The sequence below is a fragment of the Alternaria alternata genome (genome assembly GCF_001642055.1).
Source record: "Alternaria alternata strain SRC1lrK2f unplaced genomic scaffold CC77scaffold_13, whole genome shotgun sequence".
Lineage (NCBI taxonomy): Eukaryota > Fungi > Ascomycota > Dothideomycetes > Pleosporales > Pleosporaceae > Alternaria > Alternaria alternata.
The window spans coordinates 18,958-44,543 of NW_017306202.1; the positions used below are offsets into that span (position 1 = coordinate 18,958).

At 51.5% G+C, this 25,586-nt stretch overlaps 8 protein-coding genes across 8 annotated transcripts; 4 read left to right on the forward strand and 4 right to left on the reverse strand.

The window, feature by feature from the left end:
* Positions 1 to 1,568: 1,568 nt before the first annotated feature.
* On the forward strand, positions 1,569 to 2,611 carry CC77DRAFT_1062335 (hypothetical protein; the record flags this gene model as incomplete). The annotated part of the gene is made up of 2 exons (XM_018528509.1): positions 1,569 to 2,309; positions 2,417 to 2,611. 2 exons carry the CDS (start codon positions 1,569 to 1,571, stop codon positions 2,609 to 2,611), a joined length of 936 nt encoding a protein of 311 aa, XP_018384587.1.
* Positions 2,612 to 3,893: 1,282 nt separating this feature from the next.
* Positions 3,894 to 4,823, reverse strand: CC77DRAFT_1021342 (hypothetical protein). The gene has a single exon (XM_018525244.1). It carries the CDS (start codon positions 4,355 to 4,357, stop codon positions 4,100 to 4,102), a length of 258 nt encoding a protein of 85 aa, XP_018384588.1. The 5' UTR covers positions 4,358 to 4,823; the 3' UTR covers positions 3,894 to 4,099.
* Positions 4,824 to 5,920: 1,097 nt separating this feature from the next.
* On the reverse strand, positions 5,921 to 6,894 carry CC77DRAFT_1062336 (hypothetical protein; the record flags this gene model as incomplete). Its single annotated transcript, XM_018528510.1, has 2 exons — positions 5,921 to 6,769; positions 6,829 to 6,894. The coding sequence occupies 2 exons, from the start codon at positions 6,892 to 6,894 to the stop codon at positions 5,921 to 5,923; spliced, it is 915 nt and encodes a 304-aa protein (XP_018384589.1).
* Positions 6,895 to 8,944: 2,050 nt separating this feature from the next.
* On the forward strand, positions 8,945 to 10,119 carry CC77DRAFT_149448 (Thiamin pyrophosphokinase). The gene is made up of 2 exons (XM_018530303.1): positions 8,945 to 9,392; positions 9,444 to 10,119. Exons 1-2 carry the CDS (start codon positions 9,159 to 9,161, stop codon positions 9,984 to 9,986), a joined length of 777 nt encoding a protein of 258 aa, XP_018384590.1. The 5' UTR covers positions 8,945 to 9,158; the 3' UTR covers positions 9,987 to 10,119.
* A 343-nt stretch (positions 10,120 to 10,462) lies between these two features.
* CC77DRAFT_149427 (beta-glucan synthesis-associated protein KRE6) lies at positions 10,463 to 13,306 on the forward strand. Its single transcript, XM_018530302.1, has one exon. It carries the CDS (start codon positions 10,939 to 10,941, stop codon positions 13,279 to 13,281), a length of 2,343 nt encoding a protein of 780 aa, XP_018384591.1. The 5' UTR covers positions 10,463 to 10,938; the 3' UTR covers positions 13,282 to 13,306.
* Positions 13,307 to 13,814: 508 nt separating this feature from the next.
* Positions 13,815 to 15,540, reverse strand: CC77DRAFT_991167 (phosphoglycerate mutase-like protein). The gene is made up of 2 exons (XM_018536341.1): positions 15,248 to 15,540; positions 13,815 to 15,193 (listed from the first exon to the last, which is right to left on the reverse strand). The coding sequence occupies exons 1-2, from the start codon at positions 15,429 to 15,431 to the stop codon at positions 13,965 to 13,967; spliced, it is 1,413 nt and encodes a 470-aa protein (XP_018384592.1). The 5' UTR covers positions 15,432 to 15,540; the 3' UTR covers positions 13,815 to 13,964.
* Positions 15,541 to 16,180: 640 nt separating this feature from the next.
* Positions 16,181 to 20,076, reverse strand: CC77DRAFT_1072130 (ARM repeat-containing protein; the record flags this gene model as incomplete). The annotated part of the gene is made up of 3 exons (XM_018529151.1): positions 16,181 to 19,910; positions 19,966 to 20,010; positions 20,058 to 20,076. 3 exons carry the CDS (start codon positions 20,074 to 20,076, stop codon positions 16,369 to 16,371), a joined length of 3,606 nt encoding a protein of 1,201 aa, XP_018384593.1. The 3' UTR covers positions 16,181 to 16,368.
* Positions 20,077 to 22,746: 2,670 nt separating this feature from the next.
* Positions 22,747 to 25,416, forward strand: CC77DRAFT_1031975 (hypothetical protein; the record flags this gene model as incomplete). The annotated part of the gene is made up of 3 exons (XM_018526702.1): positions 22,747 to 22,851; positions 22,902 to 23,068; positions 23,115 to 25,416. 3 exons carry the CDS (start codon positions 22,747 to 22,749, stop codon positions 25,414 to 25,416), a joined length of 2,574 nt encoding a protein of 857 aa, XP_018384594.1.
* Between the last annotated feature and the right edge of the window lie 170 nt (positions 25,417 to 25,586).

The window sequence follows — 25,586 nt, forward strand, 5'->3', positions numbered from 1 at the left end:
CAATCCGCTGCATGGCCTATCGTGTCTACAACGTCACTGTAGTGCATACCATGGTCGACAACGTGCGAGTGACTTTGTAGTGCGACGTAGCGTGGTAGCCTCGGAAGGTTGAGCCGGCCACTCCAGCTAAACATCCGCTCGCTAGCAGCTAGCACCCGACATCACGAGAAGGCTAATGATCCTGCGCCATCGCGGTAATAGCTCCACAGTTGCATGGAGGTATTTTGGAGCTTTGGGTCGCCAACATCGATCCATCCATGGTAGTCACCGCTGACATACCCGTACATGAGCCCCACCTTGCTTCAGCAACAATGGCGGCTATCTCCATAGTATCGGCATTGTGGACTGGAAACGGAGCTCGGCCGCAAGTAAAATTTGTGTGCCCAAGCCTGTAGATGGGAAAGGCTTCGAGCAAGAAGTCATCGTAAGGTCCGGGGTTGCCGGAGACGTCGCGAGCTTGTTGAAGCTCCTGAGAGATAGTGTTGCTCACGACAAGGCGGTTGAAAACATCTCAGAGGCCATTTGCGAACAATTCAAAAAACATCATGGGTTTACGGACAATGTGCGCAGGTGTATAGCAAGAGCAAAGTGACTAACAGCATAAAAACACTAAACTCTAAGACAGCTGCTGGCATGGATACGCGGCCCTGTGTACTGGAATCCAGTGGATCTCAACAGTCTTATCCAGCTGTCGGTGCTTGTAACTTTACAGACGAATGGTTATGTCTCGATCAAGCCTCTTCCATAGAGCGAAACGCCTAACATGAGTCCTCATGACCCAAAAGAACACACGCGAAATTTGATCTTGAAGACAGTGCAAATTCCTATCGCCAATGATATCAGTTTGGTTGTGCACTATAGATTTCCATCCCGATTTGATAGTAAGTAGATGAACGCCAAATCGCCCAAGGTGCTACGTCGACCCAAGCCTAGGCGGGGTAGGCAGCATTGTTATGTTGCAGCGGTCGCGAGCTGACAAAATCTTTGGTGGTTCATTTCATGTTGAATATGTTTCAGCCCATTTGTTCAGGTGCAGACTGAGGGAAACTGGGGAGGCAGGGTGAATCCCAGGTGAGTTTGGCTGGAGTCGCGCATGTTGGCGATGCCTATATTGGGCGCAAAGCTTATCTAAACTTCTGATACCTCGTACATCAAGCAGTTCTTGGACGAGAGAATGATACCTTGATGCTATGCTGCGTGGGATTGTGTTAGAAGTGGGCTGTCGGTAAAGCACAGCAGAGAGAGCCTTTTTAGAGAGCACTTGTCAAGTTTGCGTGATAGTTATGCATAGAGGTGTGTCATTGGGCTCCAGCGTGCAACGAAGGCTCTGAAATATCTACGGAAATCATCAATCAATAGCGATGAGTGAGTGCAGAATCCGAGGCAATCTCGATATGAGACCTTGAATCTTGACTAAGTGTCAACAGTGAGCCCCACATAGCATGACACGCGCTCCGCAACGGCGACATCATCACTAACCCACCGAATTCGCCGTCAGGAAAGTTTCAGTGCGCGTTTCCTACGCGTTCTTCGCATGTCTACGTTCTAAATGACTGATCTCAATGACAATGACACAAAGGTCGCCTCTTGTTCTGCTACCAGGTGAATTAAAGAATCAGATCATAGACTACGTCTTCGTCCGCGACCCCGGCACCGCACCTCTTCCAGTGTGCAATTCTCCATTGGCACTGTCGTCGACATGTCGCCAACTGTACGAGGAATACCACGCACTTGCCTGGTCCGCAACAATTTTCAACACTAAGTGGTCGCCGGCAGACGAACTGAGCCGAAAAACTAGCGCCTTATCCCCAGCATCCACATCAACTGTCCGAAAACTTCAAATCAGGCTTCCCTGTGATTTCACGGAAGCGTATACGGCAGACGTAAACCGTAGACGCGTCAAGAGCTTCGGATTTGCTCGTGCAGGTCTCACAGGTCTAGAAGAACTGTTCATCCGCTACCGTCCAGAACATCACGAGAAAGGCATTGGAGGCCCAGGCCGAGAGCTCATTGTTCAGTTACTGTGGCGAATCATGTGGGAAAGAGACATCAAGCAGTTGAACAGGATCTGTATTGTTCATGACGGCACACAACCTTTCCTTTCTCTTTCTTTGCTGTACAACATGTTGCAGAACTTTACGTCGCTTCAGGTGTCGAGGCGTTGGAAAGTCCGATCCGATCTGGAACATGGACGGTTGCAATTTGAGGAGTACAGGAACGGGAAGGTCCTGAGGCAGATTTCTGTGGTCGTAGGGTTTAGCTTCTGGGAAGCTGAGGAGTACGTGGAGGTGTGTGAGCATATTCTTGAGGTATGTTAGACTATCATATGTTGCTGCGTAGTCGCTTTGGTCTAGCGCGACCATGTATAATCATAGGCAATGTTTGCATTAGGTAGCGAGAGCTGACGTTGGTACAGGAGAAGCATGCTCAAGTCATTGTGGCTCGGCGCACGACATGCGAATTTATCACCCCATTACAAGACATGACTGACGAGGCCGTAAGACGTGAGGTAGACAATCTCAACACTCTTTTTCCTGTATTAAGAGACGAGGAACCAGTACTTCAGCCACACGTTGATAAGATACGTGCTATCTGCCCCATAGATGGATGAAAACCATCAGGAAGAAATAGACGGGTACTACTGTTCACCTACAAAGGCTATTGAGGCGTCTTGACATCCTAGGGACAGTTCGGATACCAAAATGCGTTCCCGTGGTTCGACCAACAAGAGTATTGTTCCCCCGGTTTCCGAGGGGACAGAGCTTCGCTTGTATTCCGATTCTCGGAGTGGTTACTGCGCAGTCCTATCGCGTTTTGTCAGACGCCACACTTACTCTCACTCCTTCCTGAGCCCGCATTCGGCTACCGCTCTACGTGTCGTGGTTAAGTAACCGCAGCAGCCCTCTTCGCCACCACCTCTAGGTCTTGTAGATCAGACGAGCATAATGTCCCAATCATCTCCTCGCAACCTTCTCAACCGGGTGAATATCGTATTCGTTTTCCGCGAGGTGAGTAACGTGGAGCGAGTCCTAGAACCAAGCCAAGGCGTCAGCATGTCAGGGCGATTACGCGTCGGTGGTGGGTCGTTTGGTATCTGGTCACACCATCATCGTGTTTCGATCACGCGGAAACACCGTTGACTAGGTACGGTTGAGCTAGTGTTGAGTCAAATGGCAGTCCTTGGAAAGTATTTGCTGCAGGAAGGAAGGGTCGGGACGACACGGGAAGGATCAAGATATTTGGAACGAGACGGCGTCGATAAGGCAAGTAGCATCTTACAAGATTTGCCTCAGCTGGAACCTGCAGCTAGGAGAGAGCTGATCACCCATCTTTGGTGGACAAAAAAGACTATCTGGGTGAAGACTAACCCTGTCATCCTCGGCTGAGGACACCTTACTCTGCTCTCGATCTCACCGGCCAACGCGGTCACATCGTTTCTGCCTTGCTACGTCGTCTTTCACTAGCAAAACCTCTTCCACAGACCGCACGATCGTGGTCCATCGTTGCTCTATGTGACATGGCCTGTAACGGCCTGATCAAAGCGACTGGATCCCAGCGATAGACTTGGTGTTGATAGAGAGAGCATTCACCTTACCTACACCAGATCCCAATTCCATGTGCTATGGCTCGGCCTGATCATATTCGAAGTGACTAATCCCTACCAAGCTCATGTCTCACAGACCACACCCACCTCTACCATCCTCGTTGAAACAGTGTCCGTGCCACAAAGGGGCTCTGTTAGTGTAGAAGTGCTATCTCAGTTGCCTATGTGGCCAGTTCCCTGTTCCCATGTTGAGAAAAGCAAGGTTCTATTTGCTACCGGAGCGGTGGGAGTGATTTCCTGGCTTCTCGGTGAGTGGTGTGCTCAGAACCGTTGCAAACAACAAATGGTAATGCGTTGCCAGTGGAGGCGTATTTAGCTATGAACCCATTGTCCGTGCCGTAAGCGAGCATGTCTACGAAGCGGAGGAGGCGGGAGTGAGCACGGAGACAGCCAATAAGAAAGCCAAATATTTATCGAAACAGTAAGATACAGCACACATGATGGCGGTGATCATGGCTTGAGAGCATGTCACCTGTTCGACCCGGGTTGTATCAGTCACCCAAACCTCGTAAGTTGACAAGGGCCAGCGGTAGCGAGACTATAGTCTTGCCTCCATGCGTTCAGGTAGTGCTTCCAGCGGCCGGAGGAACGGTTATATGACCCGAATGGCCCCAGATACGACCAACTGCTACCGGGTTGGTGGTTGCGGAATCCAGTGAGCTGGTAACATTTCCCATACGGTAGTTGTCGCATTGATTGTGTGGGTAGCATGAGCAACACGAATCCTGTGCGCCTGTGCTTTTGAGTGTTCATCGTTCCTGCATTCTGACAGAGCACCCACCCATACACACATATAATGATGACACGAACGACGAAGGAACACAGTACCTGCAGTTGGGGATGACACTACCGACCGAGAGCAAGCCACCAGGAGGGACGCGACACTGCCTGCTCGGAGGACCTACAAGGTTTGCTGTGATACGAAGTGACTTGAAGGACCAAGAGTTCAAGAAGGCCTAGACAAGATACTGCATACCGCTAAATAGCGCCGAAACTGCTGCTAGGGATGGAATACAACTGCAGGATCTGCCGAGTAAGCCATACGCATCCTTTACGGATGAGCTGTGCCCGTGTCTGACAAGCGCCGTGGCGTTCTAGCCGCTGTGTGAGTGGCTACGGCACTGTGTTCGCAAGAGATGCGGCATGAGGCGTGAACGATGGGACGGTCCGTCAGATTGTAGCGATTAGGCCTCCGCGACGGGCCGAAGCAGTGTTCAGAGTGAAAAGCAACAGGTTGCACTATGTACAGTAGTTCATCCTTCCTCATGAACGTCTCTAATGATGTCAGGGCGCATCTGAAGCTGTGACGCAGCCGTCCAATTGGGAAAAAACTTCCTCATTACGGCTGTGTGTTAAACCAGTGATCAGCCACTGACAGGTGCGCGTGAAACCCTGATTCGCTGTTCCCAGCCAGTCTTCTACATCTACCAATCAATGCGCGGCCCACTCATACAATATTCTCCTGGTTGCATAGCAACAAACTGAACCAGGCTTTGCTTGATTTGTGCCTCTTTCTCGTATGCATCTCAGATGTTGTGTCCAGGCACCATGCATGCAGCCACGAGGTACTCATGCGCAAAAACGTATACGCATTTTGGTACCTTGCCTCGAGTTCTTTAGCGTAGACCTTAGGAATTTGATGTGGTATACACACGTAAGCAATGCAAGTATCACCGTGGAAGGTCGCCAGTGATTCGGAGTGGCAAATGGGTTGTGAAGTCCGATGAAGACGAAAGGCTTGTCTAAGATATTCCGTCGGTGTCATATGATCAGCATTTGTGTGACCTCGGCTGCATGGTTGAAGATCATATCAGACAAACCATGGCTCTGATAAGAGTATGATAGTGGAGGCAGGGTGATCTTTTCGCGTGGGAGCAATGGGTAGCAGCGTTGTCATAGTGGGCTTGTGGTGAGGCGCAAGCTCGCTGGGGCTCACCCGATGCACGGAGAATCGGTGATGAGTAGGTGTGCGAGAACCAATCTTGTGAAAGAGATAAATTTAGCCGTTCAACCGCTCGCGTGGTAAGACTAACCGACTACACCTCTGAACGCCACGAGCCTGGTTGCATCACTTGGAATAGTGTACGTACCAGGATCCTCGTGGAAAAGGTAGTAAACACGTTTCTTGGCTAATGCAGAAGGCCGCTCATAGCATGGGGCTGCAAGCAGAACGGACACTGCAGGTAGGAAGAGAAAACAGCGACAAAAACGGCAATTCTGATAGAAATATGTACTGTGTGATACACACATCGCAGAGCGCCAATGTACCGTGAGTGTACATCGTCAAGTGTAACAATAGCATCGCTGTGGAATAGGTCAGCCCTCCCAGACTGGTGCATAACTTGTCGCTGCATTCAAGTCGTACAAGAACGGTGCTGATGTGAGGACCGTCATGTCGGTGACAGTAGGTCTGTAAAACGTCGATTCAGGTTGAATTGAGTCCAGGTCATTTCCGAATTGGTACTGGGCTGGAGAGGCCATCCCGCCGAGATGTGATACTGATTCGTCCAGCTTGTATTGCAGTAGATCCGGGAGGTCATAAAGAGACCATGGTACCTGCGCTGTTGGCACCATGTTTGTGGAGTTTGGTACAACCCATCTCTCCTGTGGAAAACCCGCAGCACTAACTTCGAACTCAACTCCATCTAACATGTGCATTTCATTAAACCACGAATCATCGTACTGGTGATAATCCAGATCGTTCAATACGGATACGTGTTCGTAAAGGGTGACTGGGCTGGGTGTCTGTGGTGATATAGCGCCTAGGTGGAGATGATTGTCCGCATCCATAGGCCGCGCGAAGATGCTCGGGTCATACATGGGGCCGTCTACATGAGCATAGCAGTTGTAAGAAACTTGTGGCCCTTGCGATAGGATCGGGGCGAGCATAGGAAAGCTCGGAAGTCCTGACTCCTGACAACTAGATGTTGCGGTACTTTCGGAATCAACATAAGGTGTGGCAGAGGTAATTCCAGGCTCTTTGGAAACAGGTAAGCTAACAGACGAGACATGTAAGTGTCGATTTGAGATAGCTTTGGCAGCAGGATATCCCGGTAATCTAGGTTGTTTCTTGACGCTTGATCGACCGTGGTTGTCTGATGTGCGACGAGTGGATCTCGGTTGACATTTGATACCTTTAGTGATGCACCGAGAGCATGAAGGTAACTATGAAGTGTTAGTGTTGGGAAATTCGGTCAGGCGGAATATACGCGATTCTCACATACCGCTTTGTTGCACTTAGTCTTTGCTTTGGCGCATGTAACGCATGCTATCGCTCTTCTCGACGGCATTCTAGCGTACGGGTTGTGTTGCTGAGGCTGAGTAGATACGTGAAAAGACGAGCCTCGTGAAGCAATGGAGGTCATTACATCCATCGCGTTCGAATGTTTGGTTCGGTGGGAGAAATTGAACTGTTGTATGCCGCATGTGCCCACTGTTGTCACTGTACGCTTCGAGTCAACGTTGGAAAGGGACAGTCAACCGATCAAAAGTGCGAGCGTTTTGAATAAAATATGCTGAAGCTCAGGAATTGTTCAGGGGCTTGTCGACTGAGCCGTGTTGGACTTGTTCATTTTAGAGAGTCAGACAGAACGAGGATTAAGAGATTCACTCAATGACTGATCGTCTACGACGTTCGGCTTGCGTGATGCTAAGCTTCGGGCTAAGATATTCATCTTCTGCCGAAAATCCTACATAGCAAAGGGGCCGTTCCAGTACCAATGAGGCGTTGTCCACAGGGCTGGAAGCTGAGCCAGAGAATCTTGGAGTAGTTTAGCTAGATGTGGTTACTGGGAGCAGCTAGCACGATACGCCACCTCGGACGTGCCTTGGACGCATAGCCATGGTGGATAGTGCCTCAGCGGGTGAGTAGTAACAAGGGTGTTCTGCGTGCTGACAGGACCCGCGCTGTTGGGTTTCGGTATATCCACGACGACAGACCGTACACAACTTGTGGTGTGGCTCGAGCCTTACCAGTCCGGGTGGTTGGCTGAGTACGTATTCATCTCAAACGTGTGCCTAGTGCGATTCGTTGCACTGAAATCTGAAATAAAGCTCAACCATATGGATTGACTGGTAGTCAGTAGGCACATGTAAGCTGAAATCAAACAGGTTCGTATGCAATACCCCCTTGTTATCCTAGCATCAAAAACGTTATCAGCGATATCCCCATCCAGGCGCAAGGTAGTCTTGCGGACGCCTACATAAGGAGAGCGGATAGAGATCAGGGCTGGAAAGTCGGTGGCGAGGCGTCGTGGTGCCTCGTACAAGGCTATTGTTGTAGATATAAGCTAATGACGCGAACGGACTATGGGAAGTGGCGCATTGTAGCAAGGTTGCATCGTGTGCCCCCTGCTTTGTATGGAGCGAGGCCATGGCAGCCTTAAGACGCTTAGTGTGGCAGGCTCTTGCAAGCTGTTTCTTTGTGGAGGAGCGATATCGGCGACGATGTTGATCGACATGGTAGCAATGTATGGTGTTTCACTCGTGAACGCGGCGCGGCCGGGAGGCTGGGTTGCTCCACGTCATTTTCCGAAAGGTGCACGGAGCGTTTTTGAAAACCAACTCAACAGCTGCACGAGGCACGCCAGACGAAAACCTTCCCATAAACATAATCTCGAACAGAGTCACAATCATTTCCTAGAAGGCTTTGGTCTCTCATACAGATTCCCACAGATACACAAAAAAGGAAGTCGGTTCTTGTAGTGACAACATGTAGACATTTCCCCGATTTGTGATTGACACCAACACACGACCTCGGACAAGAAACAGAGCATCTACAGGATCGCGGATTTGTCCTCCAGGATTCAGGACTTGAAAAATTCCTGTTGTGGTTGCTCTATCATAAGCCAACTATGATTAGGATTGCTGCGCGTAAAGACAGACCTTTCCGGAACGATCGGCGTCCGGAAGTTCACTTGTGAGCAGTGCCCATAATACCCAGATGTAGTTATAGACGCAGATGCTCTATCGTTACGAAGGATTCGAGCGGTGAGCTAACAAGTGTCCGAAAGGTAAACTAAAGTTGACCAACATGGGGCCATTGCATGAGCACAGCTTGTGTGGGAACTTCTTTCCTAAGAGTCATCATCTTTAGACTTAGTCGCTTCTGAATACAATTGGTTGTAAATTTGCGACTCCCATGACAATGGGGTTTCATCGTGCGTTTTGCATACCGTTTTGCCAGCCACCATCAGAAACCTCTGCAGACCACAGCTTCCCATCACGTATAGCTGCAGGAACGAGCAGCGAGGAGCCGAGAGTGGAACCCAACACGTCATATATAGATGGAATTGTACGCAAAGAGATGCGGGTGTCTATCGAAACCGTGGTAGCTATACATATCTGAATGTTAACGGTCACTAGGGGGTGCTCGCACGAGTAGAGACTAGCACATTTGCAGCTTAGTCGATCGGGCACATCTGCATCGCGCCTGCCTCTGCATCACGCACATCCTCCAGGGTCCGCAGTTTCAACCAATCTCATCAACTGCTCCATTCACGCTATCACCTGTATCACTACATCAATTTTTGAGCATCCTAGGGACATCAAGAGCATGGCAGGACGAGGGATCAGCGAGTTGTACCCTGCTAGATTTCTCGCGGAAAGCGCCCACCCCGAGAAAACCTCGAATCCTCCTGACCTTCTCATCTTAAATCAGCCAATAGCCCACTTCACTGCATTTTTACGTCTTTGGAAACACACTGGCTTTCGCATATGTGCCGATGGCGGCGCCAATAGACTTTTCGATATGCTGAAAGATGATTTGATCCAGCAGCGCGAACAATACGTGAGTAGAATTGTGGTTTTTAATGTCAATATCAGTTGCTGATATTTGTAGCTACCCGATATGATTCATGGGGACTTGGACTCGTTACGCGATGATGTACGTGAGTACTACGAAGCACGAGGTGTTCCTGTGTTACGAGACCGTGACCAGTACAGCACAGATTTTGGAAAATGCATGCAAAAAATTTCGTTGCGTATTACTTCCTCGGCTGTGCGAGATGTCATTGTTCTTGGTACCTTGGGTGGGAGGGTTGACCAGGGCCTTGGACTCTTGAACGAAATGTACAGGGAACAGACTCAACATACCGACCTGCGTTTATGGCTATTCTCCGAGTCCAGTCTGAGTTTTGTGCTGAGGAGCGGAGAGACCCTGCTAAGAGGGATCCAAGAAAGTGGCACTTTCACAGAGAACGTGGGGTTTCTTCCTATATATGGGCCAGCGGTTATCTCTACCGAAGGGCTAGAGTGGGATGTCAAGGAGTGGGACACACAAATGGGTGGCCAGGTCAGTACGAGCAACCACGTTAAAGCGAACGATGTAAGAGTCGAGACGGACGCGCCGATACTGTTCACTATAGAAACGGCGCCTTTGTGATATGTTGGAATATGTACGCGTACAGCATGCACGTTTTGCGGTATCGTGCTACATGCGGGCTTGACATGCTTGCGACTTATCAAAAGAGAAATGCACGTACGGGTTGCCTCGTGCTAAGTGTACAAGCACACCGTTATTGTGTAACGTCTCAAGTACCTTCAGAGGCTGTCCGTCTCGAGGATAGTGGATCAGGGCTGTCATGAGGTAAGCGTGTTACTGATCTATCGTGCCTTCCACGGTTCGAGCAATCGGAACAAAGTACGACATGCGAGTCGAATACATCATGAATTGGGGACTCTTCTCCGGTCGCGACGGTGACGGCACCTTTTCAGTCCTAAACAGCAGAGTTGTGCCAGCAACGGTCCGGGTGTGGTGGAAGCATGAGGAGAGTCCGACGCGCAACACAGCACAGGCGCAGGGAACGGTTCCTGCCTATCTTCGGGACTGCGACAGCTACATGTTGGCTACCGTTGGGGAAGCTGTGATTGGCTGTGTGGTCGTCAATCCGCCTTCACCATCAAAGCTGCTATAGGCTTGTATTCCCACTCAAACAATCAACGCGCTTGCCAGGCCAACATCGCTACTCACTGTTGCTACCACTGGACCCCTTGGAAGTTATTTCGCTCACGTTCACGACTTTCCCTCCCGCAAGCACCCCGCTCTCTGTGTTGCTCACTTACAGCTGCTATATCCACTCCTCACGTCCCACCGCGTCAAAGCTCTCCGACTAGCAACTTACCCTTCAACGTCAGGCACCGTACACTCGCGGCTCTTCGCCTCCAGATATCCTCTGCTCGCCCATTCTATACGATACATAGCAAAGCGTTCTATCGACAAAAACACTACTAACAACGTCGCAATTGGTGTGAGCTGCACAACATAGGGCCGGCTGTGGGGCAAACCGCCGGCGCGTACACCATTCGGTCGCTCGTTGCCCAAAGAAGCGGGGCCAATGGCGTCCATACGAAGGGTCGCTTCGCACACATCCTCGGAATACTCAGAATCACCACAAAGTCGAGATGAGCAGCCTAGACGGTCGTCGTCGAGCTCAGGTGTAGAACGGGAAGTTGCGTTTCCCCACAACACCAACACAGAAGGAGTATCCGAGCAAGCAGGAGCAGCCGAAAAGCCACTGATTAGCCATTCGAGCGGCAGTCAGAGTCCAGCTTCTGATCATGGCTTCGATTTCGGCATCCTTCCGTCGGCAGAGCGCTCCTCCTCCCCCTTGCCCTTCGCGCCTATTGTGCCTTCGCCGCTTGCAAACTCCAGATCGGCGAGCCATGAAAGCTCAGAAGGGAACGAGATGCTCTCGAGCGATGAGACGCAGACGAAGAAGAATCGACCGCGCACCACGGCGGGTCGGCTTCACTTGCGCCTTCCGCCCCGGACTCACCTGAGAACACCAAAGGCGAGGAGTACGACAGACTTGTCAAGCCAAGCACCTCGCTCTCCTGGCACCCCACTCACGTTACAAGATCTGGGCACCGACTATACTCGCTATTTCAATCCCTTCTCAGACGCCGCCACTAGTACTCCTAGCCGTAGTCGAAGGACTTCCTTGTCAGAACGTCGGTCTTACGGTAGGCTGGGTGTGGACTCGCGCACCACCACTCCGCCGCCCGGTTTACCGCTGACCAATCCGTTTCTTACGCCCAATGACTCTGCGACGGGACTCAATGAAAATGCTCATGACCTGTACGACACAAAGAAGAATGTGTCCTTTATTGACGATAGATTGACGGCGCCATACGAGGAAAAGGGAATGGCCTCTTGGCCACTAGTATGCGATCAAGAGGAAGCTGACGATGAAATGCACATGCCTCGCGATGATGATGACATCAAGTTCAAACCCAGGATACGCGACCATTTCACAAGAGACAGCATCATGTCCACCATCGGCTTAGCGTTTATGATATGTGGGCTACTATTTATATTTGTCGGACTTCCAGTGCTTTCCGCAGTAGGCATTATCGATTATAATTCAGCCTACGGCATGCCGCTGAGTATGTTTCCTAATCCATGGAGGCCTCAAATCTGGGCAACAGTCAACAACAAAAGATATCCACTTTTGGAGAATATACGTAAGGGCCTGATTGACCCGGACACACCCGACTCTGTGAAAACAAGAACTGGGGAGTTCGGCGACGAATACGTGCTGGTTTTCAGCGACGAGTTCAACGACAACAATCGTACGTTCTACGAAGGAGACGACCCGTACTTCTATGCACCCAACGTGTGGTATGGTGCGACGCAGGATATTGAATGGTACGATCCGGATGCTGTTACCACCCACGACGGCACACTCCAGCTGCGCTTAGAAGAGTTCTTCAATCACGGCCTCAAGTTTCGGTCTGGAATGCTGAACAGTTGGAACCAGCTGTGCTTCAAAGGTGGCATCTTCGAAGTCTCAGTATCACTACCAGGTCCAGCCGGTGTACAAGGACTTTGGCCTGGTGCGTGGACGATGGGCAACCTCGGCCGGCCAGGCTACTTGAGTACAACCGATGGCCTGTGGCCCTACACTTACCAAGCTTGCGACGCTGGCATCACGCCCAACCAATCTAGCCCTGACGGCCTGTCTCACTTGCCTGGACAACGACTGAACTCGTGCACCTGCCCTGGTGAGGATCATCCAACACCAGGGACGGGAAGAGGAGTGCCAGAGATCGATATCATTGAGGTGGGTGCCACATCAGGCTACCCAGGTCCAAATGGTCTTCCAATAGCGACACAAAGCTATCAAGTTGCGCCATTCGATATCTGGTACTATCCAAATTACAACTACACGGCGTTGCCAGACCTTCGTTACAGTGGACTCAACACTTACTCCGGCGGAGCCTTCCAACAGGCCATCTCTGCCACCACGATACTGAACAAAGATTGGTTCGATAACAAGCAGTATCAACGGTTCTCTTTCGAGTATGTTCCAGGAGAAGGCAAAGATGCTTATATATCCTGGAAAGTGGGCGACCAAACAATGTTTATCATGGACGGGCGCGCTATAGGACCAAACGGCAACATCCAGGCCCGCCAAATCGCGCAGGAACCATTATCACTCATTCTAAACATGGGTCTCAGTAATTCGTGGACCTGGATCGACTGGAAGAACCTGGTTTTTCCTACTACCATACGTTTCGACTACGTGAGGTGGTACCAGAAGAAAGGCGAGGAGATGGTTACGTGCGATCCCCCAGGCTTCGAGACTACAGACTACATCAAAAAGCATCCAAGAGCTTACAACAATCCTAAATTTACTGTACATATCTGCCTTGCTATCGTAAAGTCAGACAACTAACTTAAAGCAGTCATGGGATCAAACTGGTTACGACTGGCCAAAGCACAAGCTTAACAGCGAATGCTGACCTCTACGCCCTGAAACCAAAGGACGATAACGATTGACGAACTACCATGCGCACGAACCCCCGCAAGTTGCTTGGGGCATCTTCTGTTAGACCTTGTAATTGCACGACAGTATACGATTACTACGAAACGGCATACTCGAACCGCACAAATGTGTCGAGAACAGGCACATGGCTGTCGTATGGGGACACGCGAACGATAGTGTTTCTGCGAGGGACACAGCATGGGACTGGTCTTGGCCATGTTTAGGCTATATGTATCATCCCTTGCATATGGGAAGGTTTATCGATTTTCGGCGGCATCATGCCATTCTGCAATTTTTGGTAGGTGTTTATACATAGCGTAGCGTAACGATAACTTTGGATGGAACGTACCCAACTTCTTGATAGTGGAATTGTTCATATGACGCCTGCAGCAAACAGGGCTGACCAGTGCATTGCTGGACAAAACGAATTCACAAGATTGAGGCGTTGTTCCTGAACGTTACGAAAAGTTGCGAAAAGAGAGGGGAAAACACATCGGCCAACTTCTTCGTAAGGTGATTGTAATCAGCATTGCAGACTCCAAGGGTGATGTATATACAGCCCGTCCTCCAAAGGTCGATGCGGAACGCAATCCCTATACCTCCTCCTCCTCTACACAAGTAGCGTCCTTGCACTTCTTCTTATCGCAAACCTTGTGAAAGTCCTTGTGAGACTTTGCGCCCTTTCCAATGATTTTTCTAAATATTCCAAACTCGCAACTCGCACCGGGACCATCCTGGCAATCAGGAATTGGCCTTGGTGCAGAGTTAGCAATGAATCTTACATAGGTGCCTGGCTCGTCGCCATGAACGCCACCACGCTCGCAGGTCATCTTTTCCATACCAACGTGGCCAAGGAAGGGAATCAGGTCGCTCATCTTCCATGCACGCGTCCAGTTGATGTGGTCGGTGGGAAACTGCTCTGCGGCGTCGGAAGAGCTGTTGAATAACCCAAGAGCAGTGGCGATGAAAGGCGGGACTTCGCGATGAGTGAAACCGAGAAAGAAGCGCTGCTGATCGGGCCAGCCATCGCCGGGTGTGTCATGCTTTTCAATGTGTGCGAAAAGTTCAGATTGAGCCTGGAGCCACGGGAAACCGAGGTAAGGAGAGAGAGGGTTGAGAGGACCGACCATGTAGGCATATTTCAGGTCCCATGCGTACTCGTACGCCATCCATTCCGAGTCTGTGAATTGCTCGCAGATGGGGCTTCGCTCGCCCTTGATAGCAGACTCGTAACCACACAGCATTTGGAAGCCGACAACATCCTTGGGCTCAAGCTTGAGCGGTGTGTAAGGCGAGAGGCGATGCGCGACGCTAGCACCATAGAGATCGATGACCTTCTTCTGCTGCTTCTCACCAGGTTTCTTGGAGAAGTTTTTGCACGACTTGTGTGGAATCAAGCTCTCCATGCTTCCATTTGTGTTTTCCGTAATCCTGACGATCTCGATGTCGTCCTTTTGCGGGAACGCCTTGACAAAGTTCTCAGCCGTGTCAAACGTCCTGCTCTTCTTGTCTGCCAATATCCTCTTCGTGTCTGGGACGAGGTGATGGTATCGTTGCAACAGATGCTTGCCTACCAGCTCAGCATCCACAGCGCCAGAGGGTGTCAGTTCCTCCAACCTATCTTCCAAGATTGGGGACTGCCACTTCTCCATGAAGGCCAATGGGCCAGTCCATCCTTGGCGATGTTGTTCGAGCTTCCAGAGGAAAGGCTTGATGTATTCCTCGTATTCAGCGTCGTTGGAGTAGATGGCACCGTGTCGGATGATGTACGATGCGGCGGTGACGTTGCAGCCGATGGGAGGTTGGTGCTCGAGACCAAAACCTGTGTATGGAGTCAGATTGGGCTTATCCTGCAGCTTCAGAGAATGGTACACACCGACTGCATCAAAGTATGGCGAGATACCAGGGAGATGCAACAAAGGATCAAACTTGTAGTTTTGCGAATGGTCCAGAGGCCGAAGTGGTGATTGAGCTTGACTCTGGCTTTGGAGGAATGTCGGCAATGTTAAAGCCGAGGCTGATCCTACCAGCGCGAGCGCAAGAGACAGCATATTAGACATTAGACTTGTGATGCGAGCAATTGTGAGGTGTTGTCGCGAACCGATAATTATACCAGGTCAATTGACCTATGATGAAAGGTTTTGACGGGGCATTTGCGCGGTTTTGACGTTTTGTTTTCAGTGACGTAGATGGTTCTGCAAGGTACGCGCTTCACTAGCGCGCCGCACCGATCGCGCATGCTAGAGGCTTGGACGTCATCACTTATTCGCTGTTATCTATGAACGTGCATATTGTCTGTAATCACACGGGGGACCAGATGCACTCAAGAAGAGACGAGCATGCAGTGAGTTTTACTGCACACGAAAGCGGATAGAAAAGCATAGATTAGAACGATGACTGTTTCAATTGCTATAGCCACGAACGTTTTTTTTTGAAGCAATGTACTGCCAGTGAAACGCTCATTCCCGCCACGAAAAGCCGTCACGTTCCTTATCCTGCCATATGCAGTGGGTAGGACAAGACATGTCGTTTGATAGGCATGTAGACAGACGCTGATCCATTGTCGCTCTTCCCCCGGCTCGAGCGTCGCCTGTCGCAAGCTTCGTTGTCGGAATATCCATATGTCGGCGTAGCAGACTCACCTGCTCCAACGGTACTCGCGCGCAAACTAAGATATTTCTAGTTCGTCAAAGCTATCTTTTCGCTTGGAGGATGAAGCTTCGATACCGGGACGGTTGCTTGTCTTCAGGTAATACCTACCATTGGTGACATACTGTCGAAGTAGCAGTTGTAAGCATAGTGAGCTGTTGTGTCGTTCGTATTGGATGCTAGCTGCAGCATCATAGATGATAATCATGTCCTAGAAAATCAGTCGCCCACGGAGGGCCTCGTAGTTAGCCTCGTGAAGATGAAGAGCGCTTCCGAAATGGTCGCGGATGATCAATGTCGACTGCAAGCGTTGTAGAGCTTGTGAGAAGCCTGGACTCGCACATCGTCTCAACGCTTCGATGTGAACACCGAAAGCGGCGTATGCATCGAAGCAGACGTTGCACCAGGCTCAGGGCGACTCTGCCGGGGAGAGGGTTGGGAGTCATACCAGTTGACATCTGACAGCTGTAGCTTCCGTGCACGCTGATTGCTGCGGTTTGCACCAGCTTTATCAAGGCGCGGCTGCGCGTATGGGTTCGGAGTCTTGTCCAGACCTTGAAAAGTTTCAGTACGTATTCTATTGGTATTAGGCGAGAGGGTGTAATGAAATGGTGAATCACCAGTCGTGTCATCAGCATCATCGCGAGCTTCGTTGTAGTTTAAGACGAGGCTCTTGATTCGCTGTCGTTCTTCTGTATCTGCTTGCTGCTTGTTACGCATAGCGACAGCAAAGGTTGAGTCAGAGGGCAGGTCAATAGATCGGGTCTGCGTCCTGTTGCCGCGCTTGCTGAGCAACGAGAATTTCATCGTCTGCGAGGGAGCTGGTGCGACTGGAACGGGTACCTCGCTACCAACGTCGTCAGCGCTCACCGGAGCCTCGCGAGCGCGACGCATTGGAAGTGGCACATCGAAGACAGGCTTGCGGTCATGCTTGCGGGACTCTGCACTTTCTGACATCAGCTTAGCAAGCTCACGATCGAACTCAGCATCAGCTTCTGGGTCGCGTTCGTCTTCCTGCCGTGTGACCACAATCTGCTCTTCTTCTTCGTCCGAAGATGTTTGTTTCATAGGCTCGTCATCGTCGGAGTCCTCATCTTCATCGCCAGATGACTTATCTCCTTCGCCGTCAGGCAATACAACGTCCTCGTCTTCGGCACCATCCAGGTCATCGTCCGATGCGGACATGTCGTCCTCGTCAGGCTCTACAGGCTTGTCGGCTGACGCTGTTTGGTAGTTCTGTTTGACGGCTTCTGCAAAGACACGTGAAGCTTCTTCCAGGTTGGTGACTATCTTCCACTGCGGTCTCACTAGGTTGAAAGCATCTTGCACGATGAACTCAACGTCCATCGGCAACGCCTCCTTGATGCACACGTAATACTGCAGGTACGTGAGAAAGAAGTCAAGCTTCTTCTTCGCCGCGCCTTTGTCGTAATACATGCCACAGGTCTCCAAGAGATTACAGACAAGGCGAATACGGAAATAGTCGTCGGAAAGGTCCAGAGGGTTGTATCCCCCGGGCCGCGCATACCCACCTTCCCATCCGTAATTCAAAAGCTTGTACAGAGTGTCGAAAATGAGAGGCGAGTCGACTAACCGGTAGATGTACAATTCACCAAGGTACTTGACTTCTGAAATTCGGCGTTGGTTGAACTTGAAGTCGTTCAATTCTAATCCGAATGTGATAGATTCGAGAAGATCATCGATGACTGAGATGGCGAAGTCTTGGTGAAACCGATGGATTGTCCCCAGCATAACGGCTAGCAAGTGGATATTGCTGTACTTGATCTTCCCCGGCTTTGCAAAAACCTTATGGAGGAGATTGACTACCTCCTCTTCCTCCCAGTGCATCTTGCGTACCTGCTTAATGGTTTTGTCAAGCGTACGACGAGTCAGGTCTTGGTACATGATCTTGCGCAGGAAGAGCTCGACTGGTGTCCGTTCTTTCTGTTCGATTGCCGCACGCTCTGGCGGATTTACGTAATACACAGCGTTCTCGATCAACATGCGCTCTTGTTGACCAATAACCTGAGCACCCTTCTTGCGTTGGAGGGTTTCTAGAAAAGAATGCATACGGGGAGAAGTTTCGGGGTTCCGAAGCAGATAACGTCCGCAATTCTCTAATAGATTGCATATGATTTCGATGTTCATTCGTGAGAAGTCGTCAAGGCTGACTTTTAAACAGTGGAAGATGACATGCTCAGGAACGACACCGAACTTGGTCAACTCTGCAAGGTAGCGTACGTTCTGTGTTCGCACCTGTCCCAGGAAATCTTTCGACTTTCGCCGCTGCAGGCTTCTGAACTCGTCGTCGAGGTAGGATACCAGCCCCTGAGAAACGTCTGCCATGTATTTTCCGAGGGTTGCAATGAGTCTAGAGTATAGAGGGAGTAGATCGGATCGGCCCTTTGGAATCTCTTGTACGGCCTTGATGAGGCGGTTGCGGGAAGCTTTTGAGTTCAGAAAGCAAAAGTCCATGGCAGTCTGGTCGACAGCATCCTTTGTTGCAAGTTCTGGAAGGCGTGCCAATAGGGCATCGACCTGGGCTCCAACGGATTTGTTCGCGATAGCAGTAGATTGGTCCTCGCCATCGGCCGGTTTTGTGTCATTTATAGCGTCCGGTGCCTCCTTCTCGATTGCCTCAGGCTTCGCCTCAATTTTCTTGCCAACCTGTTCATCACCATCTGTCTTCTTCTTCTTGACTTCTTCAAGTAGGATACCAGGAACGCGGTCCTTCAGGTCAATCAGATTTTCGTAGAAACGGCGCTCTTCCTCGTCTTCCCAGATGCCGGCGCCATCGCTTTGGCCACGCAGATATTCGCCCGCCTTGACCAGGCCAATAGCACCATCACCCGTGTTTGCGGAACTGTCTTTCTCTTTGAGATCTGGCATCTCAACACCCAAAGCGTCGGCGAGAATCTGCGCATTTGTCACCAATCGCTCTTGGGACTTCATCTGCTTCTCGTAGTTGGACTGGCGATCCTCGAAGACCTCGCCAGACTTGACGTACGCTTCGGCGTTCTTCCGGCCCTGGCTGAGTATGTGTTTCTGGTCGCGGAGGAGGTGCGTCTTGACATCTTCGAAGTAACGGGTAAGGATGTTCCTGAAACGCTGTTGCAAGTCTGAGGAGATTATGGGCGGATCTTGCTCCTCGTCTTCAGCGCCAGAAGCCTCCCCGTTTTTGTCTGCAGTTGTAGTCCCGTCCTCGTTCACAGTCTTGCGACCCTCTGCAGAAGATGGCTTGGCACCCAGTATATCCCAAGCAAAAGCCTTGACGAAGATGACGACGAGGGGTAGATTGACATGTTCGCGATCGTGTCCCAGCATGTCCTTTAGAACCTCGAGCGGAAAAGGCTCAGCGTCGGCATTATCAGCACGCGACTTTGTCTTCGTAGAGCCTTCAACGAGTTTGCCATTGTCTTTGGCCTTGCTCGCTTCCTCAGGTCGGGCTACGTCATCCAGGCTGCGCAGAACACCCACGAGCCAGAGTTCGGTGGCGACTCGTAAGAGGATGCGCTGGCGGGCCAGGCGCTCCTTTTCCTCACGCTCGCGCACTTCGGGTGCCAATGTCTTCAGGTGCGACTTGTCCGGTGTGGCTAGGCCCCTCCCAATATACCAACCAATGTATCCTGTGAACTCTGTCGGGCCGAAGCGTTGATGGAGAGCGCTGACAATTTCTACACCGGCAGCAATCTCTCCAGGAGTCTTGAGCTTGCACAGGCCTTCGTAACAGGCGGAGATAATTTCGGACAGATATTTATGGAGGGACAGGGCGCGGATTTCTTGGAGGAACTGCGCTTGAGCGGCTGCGTTTACGGCGGTTCGCAGGCGTTTGATGAAGGCCGTATTCTTTTTCATGGACGAGTCGAGGGAGGCCTGCACGGCGAAGATGTCTGTGTACATGGTCAGCATAAGGGCTGCGACTGCAACTATTCTTGGCCCATGTACCTTGGTCGCCATCCCATGCGCGTATGTTTAATTCACGAAGCTCGCCTAGACGTTTTTAGCATTTCTTTGCCGCACACAGCGTGGACACATACGCTTCCTATGCCTCTCCATGGTGGAGTAGGCGATGCCGCAGTGGTGGAGGGGCGGTAGATAGCACGGATCGGTTATGATACGCGCACATGGAAGGTGGGAAATATATCAGGCGCAGTTGCTGCTTGCATTTGTTCGGGCTCGGTGAGACAAGCTCGAGTGAGAGCGTGCGTATTTGCGACTCTGGCAATGCCGCTGTCGAGAGGCTTCTTGTCGACGTTGCGGGTGGTTTGGTGAATTGTACCTGCAGCGAGTTCGCTCACGCATCGAAGCATCCGTGCGTCACCAAATGTCCCGCGGTTCAGACGAGGTGAATGACTAAGCCGAAATTGGCTTCTCCACACCAGAGTGCCCCTCAAACCGACTTTATCTGTATACATCGAGACATTACCTGCTAGTCACGATTCGACAACCAGTCTAACATCACTATACATTGGTGTTCTGATAATGCGGGTTCCAACGATGCACTTTGCGCAGCTCAACAATCCGAGTCAGTCATCGCTGAGACATGAATTGTCGTACCCAGGTAGACCTTTTCGAAGATTCACCACCAAGATCAAGTACCGACACAAGCAATGAGAGTCATGCTGTTTCTCTACATGACATTCGATATCACACTTAGGCGAAGACATCTTCAATTTGAGCTTTACCCGTAGTTCAGCCCTGTGGCGCTTTTATAGATGCGGAACTGGGAGCGAAAACGGTTACCTAGCTTCAAACTCTAACAATTCACCCCTGAGAATCGTCGCATGGCGCATTCTTTCGTCCTTGACTGGTCAACAGACGCACTAGAAAGCAAAATATCGTAGGCCTCAGGTTGCAGCTCAGGGGTCCGGTACGAAATCGCATGTCGATATGCCGCGGCGCTATTGCGGAATGTCGGTAAGCGCACTCGTCTCAACAGCGGCGATTCATGTGCGACACGGGCGTGTAAGATTGACATACGAGCCATGATCCCAGTCCTTCCAGAAGGAATGTCGAACATGGGGCAGCTCAACCGCATGTGTACACCGCTGTAAACAAGTCAACAATGCTAGACGTGCAGATGGCGATCCGTAACCGTTGGGCCGACAGCAAACAAGATTGAACAGCGTGGTAGCGAAAAGGATCAGCGCCTTGTCGTGCTCGGGTCAGGAAAAGCAGGTCCGATACTACGGGACGACGCCGGTGCGCAACGACATTATCGATTGCGAGCCGTCCTCAGCCTCAGCGGAAGTGGGTTGGCGAGATCTATTCAAGGAAATATGGCAAAGACTGGCTCCAGTGCTGCAACGTTGACGTTGCTATATGCGATATGACGAGCGGGCGGTCCACCAAGCTGTGGAACATGCAAAAATTCATGATTACCGGTACGGACGGAAGCGGCACAGGTTTCCTCCTGTCAGTGTCCATGGATGTTGGGGGCCGCCGTCGCCGTTTCGTGCTTTTTGGAGCGGGTCGGCCTGGCATACCCACCGTGAGCTCGTATTCTCGTCGAGTATTTTCCTAGCGCTCGCAGCTCCAAGACTTGTGGAAGGAGAGGGAATAAGAAATAGGGATGAGGGGATACGGCTTCTTTTTCGCGACAGCCACCAGCCATAGAACAATGTGACAACCAAGCCTCTACCGCGATGTTCTGGGGCCGCTCGTGAGGAGTACGAGCGGCATCAAGGGCGTGGTGCCATTATTGGTTGGAGATGTCTCTAGGACAGTGAGCGATGCCGACCCCTGAACGCCCGGCGTCCACGCGAAGCTACCAGATGGCTTGGCAATGAAAGGCCACCAGCTGCATTGCATTGAAGGCGAATTTCCAACCACCATGGTGCCACGTCAAGCGAGAGCTGGAGACTCATCCTGCCGGACGAGACAGACTTTGTCCTTGAACACGGAGGCAGCGACAGTGCCGCGGCTCTCGATGCCCTTGATTGTGCCTCAAACACGCAGGCCCAAAAGGCTCATCTATCTGTGATGAGAAACATGCGAAACAGAGAGGAACACCTTGCCTGCAGTCTTCAGACAGCTAACGGTAGACGGCGCATGGGGACGCCCAAAATAACCTGCGAGGCTGCAGGCATAGTGCCGCCGGCGCGTGGTTTGGCACGAGTCGGGGCCACTAAGACCAGGCGTAGGCCTGCAAGCAACTCGCTTTCGACATCAAAGCGCGGGCTGCTTGCCCGATGTGGTTGGAGTGCCCCTGTGACGATCGTGCATCTCGACTGCTGCCCAGAAAAGCCAGGTCAATTTGGGTCAAGGCTATGTGGACCGAGCGCGCCCGCTTTTCGTGCTTGTAAACCAGCTCGATCCCCTCGTAGCAAGTTCCTTCCCTCCTCAAGGCGCTCCTCCCACACGACTCCGGACTGCCCTTGTGTGCAGTATCCTGTTATCTTGTTGATGATCTTGATCTGAGCCCTTCTTGTCCTTCCCACCCTTACACTCGTTTATCTGGGCGCTGCGAAGACTCACCATCCGCTTACATCACAACTACTACTACTACCACCGCCAAACACCAATACCTCACCACTACTAGTAGTTTTCTCGGCTCTCCAACATTTCTGGATTTACGTTTTCCCCCTCTCCGCTACTTGGACTAGTCATCTAGCCTTGTGCGACTGTTGGGTTCTTTGTTACTCAACATCTTCCCCTCTACTCGACCCGCCTCACTCGCTATCCCGCCTAACGACAACTACGAATATACATACCTAATATCCCGCCATGGTTTGGCAGGAGATGATGGGCCTCGCCGCCCGCGCGGTGGTTGCCCGCGCTGAGGTCGACGGCTCTATCCCAGACATTACCGACCCTTGGCCAGCTAAGGATGTGAGTACATCGCCTGCCGATCGTCTCGGTACTGAAACTGACTGCAATAGATTGCCTATGTTGCTATCATTGGTGGTCTCATGTTGGCTGCTCTGCTCGAGTGGTTCCTTTGGGTTGCCGCTTTCCTGTACTGCATTGTCAAGGTCTTCCAAAAGGCAGAGACGATCAGTGTTCGCATCTTGTCCATTTTCTTCGGTATCCTCTTCTTCGCGCTCCGGTAAGCATTCTAGTCCTCGCATGACAACCAAGTCTAACAGCAACAGTGCCATCTTCTTGCCAATCATGGTCGTTACCCTGCCTCTTCCCTCGCAAGTCACAAAGTACTTCCCCCAGGAGATGGTGGATTTCCTCCAGTGGTTCGCGTTTTGGTCTTTCGCCGGTCTGTTGACTGTTCCGTGGCTGTTCTGTGTTTACCAGCTTGTCACCCACTCCGTTGGTCGCAGCCGCAGGATCAAATCTGTTCTCGACGAGTCATCCGCTCCCAAGGTCGTCATTATCATGCCTTGCTACAAGGAAATTCCCGAGATTCTTCTCCGAACCTGCGACTCTCTGGTAGACTGTGAATACCCACCTTCCTGTCTGCACATCTTCCTCTCCTTCGACGGAGACCAGGAAGACGAGCTTTACCTGAACACCATCGAGAAGCTCGGCGTCCCTCTTACGCTCGACACATACCCCAAGTCTATCGATGTCATCTACCGTAGCTGCCGCATTACCATCTCCCGCTTCCCCCACGGTGGTAAACGTCACTGCCAGAAGAGGACCTTCAAGCTCATCGACAAGATTTACTCCGAGTATCTCAAGCGAAACGACAACTTGTTCGTGCTCTTCATCGACTCCGACTGCATCCTCGACAAGACTTGCATTCAAAACTTCATGTACGAGATGGAACTCAAGCCTGGCAGCAAGAAGAACATGTTGGCTCAGACTGGTGTTATTACGTCTACAACTGAAAAGAACTCGCTCATCACCCTTCTACAAGATATGGAATACGTCCACGGTCAATTGTTCGAGCGTTCAGTCGAGTCCGGCTGTGGTGCCGTCACTTGCTTGCCCGGTGCTCTCACTATGCTTCGATTTTCTGCTTTCCGCAGAATGGCCAAGTACTACTTCGCTGACAAGGCCGAGCAATGCGACGATCTCTTCGACTACGGCAAGTGCCATCTGGGCGAGGACCGCTGGCTCACTCACTTGTTCATGATTGGTGCCAAAGAACGATACCAGATTCAGATGAACACTGGAGCTTTCTGCAAAACCGAAGCTGTACAAACCTACCAATCTCTGCTTAAGCAACGCCGCCGCTGGTTCTTGGGTTTTATCACCAACGAAGTTTGCATGTTGACTGACATTCGTCTCTGGAAGCGCTACCCAATTCTCCTCATCGTCCGCTTCATGCAGAACACCATCCGAACGACTGCGCTGCTCTTCTTCATCCTGTGTATCTCTTTGATCACTACCTCGCAAAAGGTTGCCAACCTTCCCGTTGGTTTCATTGCCATTTCTCTGGGTCTCAACTGGCTTCTCATGCTCTACTTTGGTGCCAAGCTCGGCCGTTACAAGATCATGCTGTACCCCCTCATGTTCATCGTCAACCCTTTCTTCAACTGGGTCTACATGGTCTACGGTATCTTCACTGCCGGTCAACGAACATGGGGTGGTCCTCGTGCCGACGCCGGTAGCGCTGACAACAAGACTACGCCCCAGGAGGCTATCGAGGCCGCTGAGGCTACTGGCGATGACCTGAACGTGGTTCCTGAGACCTTCAAGGCTGCTGCTGAAGCACACAAGCACCGCCCAGCTCCTATCCCCCTCCAGCCTGGCGAGAACATCGAGGGTCGCTTTGCTGCTGCGGAACGCCTACCCAACGGATGGTACCAGCAGGGCAACGACTCTGGCCTTACGCTTCCCAACACAATGCCCCGCAACCCCAACGTTCCTCACGTGCCTCTCCACCCTCGTTCCTCCATGGACTCGTTTGCTTCGCAAGAAACTTCTGCCGCCAACTCCATCTACATGCCCCGCCGTGTCGAGAGTTTCATGGACCCCGAGGATGCGCGCATCTACCACAAGACTCAACAAACACAAAAGCCTGCCGGTGGAGCCTTCTACGAGGAGCCACGGTCAGGACCATATGAAGTCGGTGCGGGTGCTAGTAAGGGCATGTACAGCGAGTCGGTCGACTCCATCGATGACGACTCTGTGTACCAGTCCAAGGGCCCACAACGGCCTGCGCAGATGCGTACCAACAGCGACCTTGCTCACGCCCCTGTCCGTACATCGCCGCTATCCAACCAGCAGACCGGTCTTGAGTCGCCCAAGCCTTCGTACAACAGGACAAACAGCATGGAGCAGCGTCAGGGACGCAGTCCTCTTGCTCGCCAATACGTCCACACTGCACCTGGTGACGGCATTGAGCTCCAGGCCCCACAGCAAAGCAGCCTGATGCGTGATGTATCACCTGCCCCGCTTGGTCAGCCCACGATGCCAGCGTCAAATCACGGACGAAGCGAGTCAACCGACTCCAAGAAGAGGAAGCGTCTTAGCAAGCAGCAGCCCCGCAAGTAAACGCCTTTCTTCGTCTTTTGATCTAGCGTCTTGATCTTTCGTCCATCTACCGCCTAGAAGGCTTTGTCAACGACACTTCAGCATTAACATTTTCCTATCATTAAACTTCGTGCGCATTGGATGTCCCGGCGTTTTCAGCGAGCACCGCAACACACCGCGAGTGTCTTTTC